The sequence below is a fragment of the Ranitomeya variabilis genome, chromosome 3 (genome assembly GCF_051348905.1).
Source record: "Ranitomeya variabilis isolate aRanVar5 chromosome 3, aRanVar5.hap1, whole genome shotgun sequence".
Classification (NCBI taxonomy): Eukaryota; Metazoa; Chordata; class Amphibia; order Anura; family Dendrobatidae; genus Ranitomeya; species Ranitomeya variabilis.
Genome location: NC_135234.1, coordinates 147,510,456 through 147,516,455, shown reverse-complemented (window position 1 = coordinate 147,516,455; position 6,000 = coordinate 147,510,456). Strand labels below are relative to the sequence as shown.

The 6,000-nt window shown below is 41.8% G+C and overlaps 1 protein-coding gene across 1 annotated transcript in view; it reads right to left on the bottom strand.

Moving 5' to 3' along the window:
* Positions 1 to 322: 322 nt before the first annotated feature.
* Positions 323 to 6,000, bottom strand: part of STS (steroid sulfatase) — a 470,812-nt gene continuing 465,134 nt past the window's right edge. The window contains exon 10 of the mRNA XM_077294724.1: positions 323 to 1,039. Coding sequence (XP_077150839.1) covers positions 684 to 1,039 — 356 coding nt within the window. The 3' untranslated portion in view covers positions 323 to 683. The remainder of the gene's footprint in view (positions 1,040 to 6,000) is intronic.

Below are 6,000 nucleotides of genomic sequence, written 5' to 3'. Positions count from 1 at the left end.
CCTACTGATTTTATAGACAAACATATGCTTTCTTGATGTTCAAAATATTCCAGTGTGTTTTCAGCTTTATGGAAGACTAAAAGAATGACAATTACATATTTTCTGCTGCAAGTCATTGTTATGCAAAAACCTCAACTTTTTTTTTTACACTATTTTACCAAGAATATTTGAATACATGCTGTGCTTTAATTTGTTCATTACTTTGGTCAAAGAAGACTTTCTTCCTGAAACACAAAAGACATCTGGAAGATTGTTTTCAGGGTAAGTGTAGCAGAAAGAAAGTAATATTTTGTTCTCAAACATCACACACAGTTATAGAACACTGATGTATGTCTTAGCATCTGATGTGCCAAAGTGAATCATATCCCTGACAGAAGGATAGCAACAAAATATAAGTGCACCTGCTGCAGGGTAAATACATAAAACTGGCATGCGGTATTATAAAACTGATGTATGTTAGAAGGTCTCACCGAGTATAGAAAAATGTGATGAAATGTGTAAGTTACAGCCTAAGGTGTGTTTTTTAAATCAAATCGCCACCTACAAAGCATGCAATTCATACATCTAAGCAGACAAAGGAGATAATGCTTTCACTTTTTTTTTCTCAGGGACATAAAATCCAATATTCAAGATTGACTTCACTTTCTTATTTATTTATATATTTGGGTGGATCTTTCCAAAACTCATTCTTTATCATGGTCACAATAACAAAGATCAAGCCAGGATGAGCAGCATATTTGAAGCCATGGCTTCCAAATGACATTATTCAATGTTAACTGATTATCTACCACTTGAAGATCTTTTCGATGATTTGCTGTTGCTCCTTCTATTGTTTCAAGAATATTATAAAAATTTGATTCAGTTTGTGGTGTGAGAGGATTCTTTTCTCCAGGGTCTTTGGACAGATCAAAAAGTAACGGTGGGTCATGCTGGGTGATAAGACGTCCACAGCAGGGACAAACATGACTATTGAAACAGGCTTCAGATTTTTCCGGATGAAAGATAGGAGAGAAGAAAAAAGCCTTCCAAATAGATGAACCTAAAAGTGCAAAAAAAAGGAAGGTCATAAGAAATTTAAAAAAGGTTACTAAACATTAAATTTCACAGAATTGAGAACTTGATTACATTCTGTTTGATAGTAATACTTATTGCAGTGATACATGAAAGTTTGTGAAACCTTTGGCCTTTTCCATATTTCTACGTATATTTGACCAAAAAAAGACATACAATTTTAAAACAAGACATGAAAGTAGGTAAATAGAATTAAAGAACACAAAATAGTAAAAAAAAATTAGGCTATCATCTTTTTAAATGAGAAAAACAATATCACAAGATCCTTCTGTGTCTGGCAACGGTATGTTGAGGAATAGCAGATAATTTGAGGGTGAAATCAGAGACTAGTCTTTCCAATCAATGAGATATCAGGTGTGAGTGAGTGATTTCTTTTAGTCTGATCTACACAACAAAAGTTTGAAAAAGTGTATCATGGCATGAAAAGACAAGATTTCTGAGCATTTCATGAGAAGAGTAGTTGATGTTCATTAGGCTAAAAATGTGAAATAAATTATCCTTACACCAATCCACAGTCAGAAAGATTGTGTACTAGAGAAAACAATTTAAGACCATTATTATCCTCCACAAGAGTGGTCAACTGACAAAGTCCTTTCCAAGCACAGTGTGTTGTGAATTCTGCTCTTGGGCTCCCTCCGGTGGTTGCTGGTGGTAGTGCAGTTGTCTTGGTAATCCGGGCAGGTGTTTCTGCTGATTGCAGCTCTATTAGGTATTTAGGTGTGTAGGATCCTTTAATCCATGCCAGTTGCCCATTGTACTTGGAGGGATTGCATCTCTCTCTGGCTCCTCATGCCCTGCTGTCAATTCAGCTAAGATAAGTGTCTGGTTTTTTGTCTCTGTGTACACATGCAGTGTGCTTTGCAATTCAGTGCAATTTATTGTGTTTTTGTCCAGCTTAGACTTTGTTGGATTTTTCAGTCATGCTGGATTCTCAGGAGATGCAGATATACTTTCTATGTCTTTAGTTAGATGTAGTATACTGTATTTGTATTATCTGCTGTGGATATTTTTAGTATTTTAATACTGACCGCTTAGAATTCTGTCCTATCCTTTTCTGTTTAGCTAGAAGTGCCTCTTTTGCTAAACCCTGTTTTTCTGCCTGCGTGTGTTTTTCCTCTTATACTCACAGTCAATATTTGTGGGGGGCTGCCTATCCTCTGGGGTTCTGCTCTGAGGCAAGATAGAATTCCCATTTCCATCTATAGGGGTATTTAGTCCTCCGGCTGTGTCGAGGTGTCTAGGACGTGTTTAGTCCTCCGGCTGTGTCGAGGTGTCTAGGACGTGTTAGGTACATCCCACGGCTACTTCTAGTTGCGGTGTTAGTTTAGGGTTTGCGGTCAGTACAGGTACCACCTACTCCTGAGAAAGTCTCTCATGCGGCTCCAAGGTCAACGGATCATAACAGTACAACTGGCCAACAATGAGTTAAACGCATCTCAGAAGAAGGGAAGAAACAGCCATTTTTTTTTCTGTAGCCTGCTTTGTCTTTTCTTCCCTCTTTTCCTCTGGGTGACTGAGGAGTATTGTCCTAGCATGGATGTTCAGGGATTAGTTTCTCGTATAGACCAGCTTGCTGCTAAGGTACAGGGTATTATATTGTTCAGACTCTGCTTTTGAAACCTAGGATTCCTACTCCTGATTTGTTTTTTTGGGGACAGGTCCAAATTTTTGAGTTTTAAAAACAATTGTAAACTGTTTTTTGCTCTGAAGCCTCGTTCCTCTGGTGATCCCATTCAGCAGGTTACAATTGTCATCTCCCTGCTGCATGGCGACCCTCAGGATTGGGCATTTTCCCTGGAATCTGGGAATCCGGCTTTGCTTAATGTAGATGCCTTTTTTCAAGCTCTAGGATTATTATATGATGAACCAAATTCTGTGGATCAAGCGGAGAAGACCTTGTTGGCCCTGTCTCAGGGTCAAGAAGCGGCAGAATTGTATTGTCAGAAATTTAGAAAATGGTCTGTGCTGACTAAATGGAATGAGGATGCTTTGGCGGCAATTTTTAGAAGGGGTCTTTCTGAATCTGTTAAAGATGTTATGGTGGGGTTTCCCACGCCTGTTGGTCTGAGTGATTCTATGTCTCTGGCCATTCAGATTGATCGGCGCTTGCGGAAGCGTCAAACTGTGCGCGCTGTGGCGTTGTCCTCAGAGCAGATGCCTGAGCCTATGCAATGTGATAGGATTCTGTCTAGAACGGAACAACAAGGATTCAGACGTCAGAATAGGTTGTGTTTTTATTGTGGCGATGCTTCTCATGTCATTTCAGTCTGCCCAAAGCGTACAAAGAGAATCGCTAGTTCAGTTACCATCGGAACTGTACAACCTAAATTTCTGTTATCTGTGACCTTGATCAGCTCATTGTCGTCATTTTCTGTCATGGCATTTGTGGATTCAGGTGCTGCTTTGAATTTAATGGACTTTGAATTTGCCAGGCGTTGTGGTTTCCCCTTGCAGTCTTTGCTGAACCCTATTCCTTTAAGGGGCATTGATGCTACACCTTTGGCTAAAAATAAACCCCAGTTTTGGACACAGGTGACCATGTGCATGGCGCCAGCCCATCAGGAAGATTGTCGTTTTCTGGTGTTGCATAATTTGCATGATGCTATTGTGCTGGGTTTTCCATGGTTGCAGATACATAATCCTGTGTTGGATTGGAAGTCTATGTCTGTGACTAGTTGGGGTTGTCAGGGGGTTCATAATGACGTTCCTGTGATGTCAATCTCCTCTTCCTCCTCTTCTGAAGTTCCAGAGTTTTTGTCTGATTTTCAGGATGTATTCGATGAGCCCAAGTCCAGTTCCCTTCCACCGCATAGGGACTGTGATTGTGCTATTGACTTGATTCCAGGCAGTAAGTTTCCTAAGGGCCGACTTTTCAACCTGTCTGTGCCGGAACATACCGCCATGCGGAGTTATGTTAAGGAGTCTTTGGAGAAAGGGCATATTTGGCCATCTTCTTCACCATTGGAGCGGGATTCTTTTTTGTTGCTAAGAAGGATGGCTCCTTGAGACCCTGTATTGATTATCACCTCTTGAATAAGATCACGGTCAAGTTTCAATACCCTTTACCTTTGCTTTCCGATTTGTTTGCCAGGATTAAGGGGGCTAGTTGGTTTACTAAGATTGACCTTCGGGGGGCATATAATCTTGTTCGTATTAAGCAGGGTGACAAATGGAAAACTGCATTTAATACGCCCGAAGGCCATTTTGAACACCTTGTGATGCCATTCGGGCTCTCTAATGCTCCATCTGTTTTTCAGTCCTTCATGCATGATATCTTCTGGAATAATCTTGATAAATTGATGATTGTATATTTGGATGACATCTTAATTTTTTCCGATGATTGGGAGTCTCATGTGAAACAGGTCAGGATGTTATTTCAGATCCTTCGTGATAATACTTTGTTTGTGAAGGGGACTAAGTGTCTCTTTGGAGTGCAGAAGGTTTCTTTTTTGGGCTTTATTTTTTCTCCTTCATCTATAGAGATGGATCCGGTTAAGGTTCAGGCCATTCATGATTGGATTCAACCCACATCTGTGAAGAGCCTTCAGAAATTTTTGGGCTTTGCTAATTTTTATCGCCGTTTCATTACTAACTTCTCCAGTGTGGTTAAACCCCTGACCGATTTGACGAAGAAAGGCGCTGATGTAACGAATTGGTCCCCTGTGGCTGTCTCTGCCTTTCAGGAGCTTAAACGCTGATTTACTTCTGCCCCGGTGTTGCGTCAGCCAGATGTTTCTCTTCCGTTCCAGGTTGAAGTTGACGCTTCTGAGATTGGGGTAGGGGCCGTTTTGTCTCAGAGGAATTCTGATGGTTCCTTGATGAAACCGTGTGCCTTCTTTTCCCGTAAGTTTTTGCCTGCTGAACGCAATTATGATGTCGGCAATTGGGAGTTGTTGGCTATGAAGTGGGCATTTGAGGAGTGGCGACATTGGCTTGAGGGAGCTAAGCACCGTATTGTGGTCTTGACCGATCATAAAAATCTGATTTACCTCGAATCTGCCAAGTGGCTGAATCCTAGACAGGCTCGATGGTCCCTGTTTTTCTCCCGTTTTGATTTCGTGGTCTTGTATCTTCCGGGTTCTAAGAATGTTGAGGCTGATGCCCTCTCTAGGAGTTTTTTGCCTGATTCTCCTGAGGTATTTGAGCCGGTCGGCATTCTGAAGGAAGGGGTGGTCCTTTCTGCCATTTCCCCAGATTTGCGATGGGTTCTGCAGGAATTTCAGGCTGACAAACCTGCCGCTGTCCTGTGGGGAAATTGTTTGTTCCTGATAGATGGACTAGTAGAGTGATTTCTGAGGTTCACTGTTCTGTGTTGGCTGGTCATCCTGGTATTTTTGGTACCAGAAATTTGGTTGGTAGGTCCTTTTGGTGGCCTTCTTTGTCGCGTGATGTGCATTTTTTTGTGCAGTCCTGTGGGTCTTGTGCGCGGGCCAAGCCTTGTTGTTCCCGTGCTAGTGGGTTGCTTTTGCCTTTGCCGGTCCCTGAGAGGCCCTGGACACATATTTCTATGGATTTTATTCCAGATCTTCCGGTTTCCCAGAGGATGTCGGTTATCTGGGTGGTTTGTGACCGGTTTTCTAAGATGGTTCATTTGGTGCCTTTGCCTAACTTGCCTACCTCTTCTGATTTGGTTCCGTTGTTTTTTCAGCATGTGGTTCGTTTGCACGGTATTCCGGAGAATATTGTGTCCGACAGAGGTTCCCAGTTTGTTTCTAGGTTTTGGCGGGCCTTTTGTGCCAGGCTGGGCATTGATTTGTCTTTTTCTTCCGCATTTCATCCTCAGACAAATGGCCAGACCGAGCGAACTAATCAGACTTTGGAAACTTATTTGAGATGCTTTGTGTCTGCTGATCAGGATTATTGGGTGGCTTTCTTGCCATTGGCCGAGTTTGCCCTTAATAATCGGGCTAGTTCGGCTACCTTGGTTTC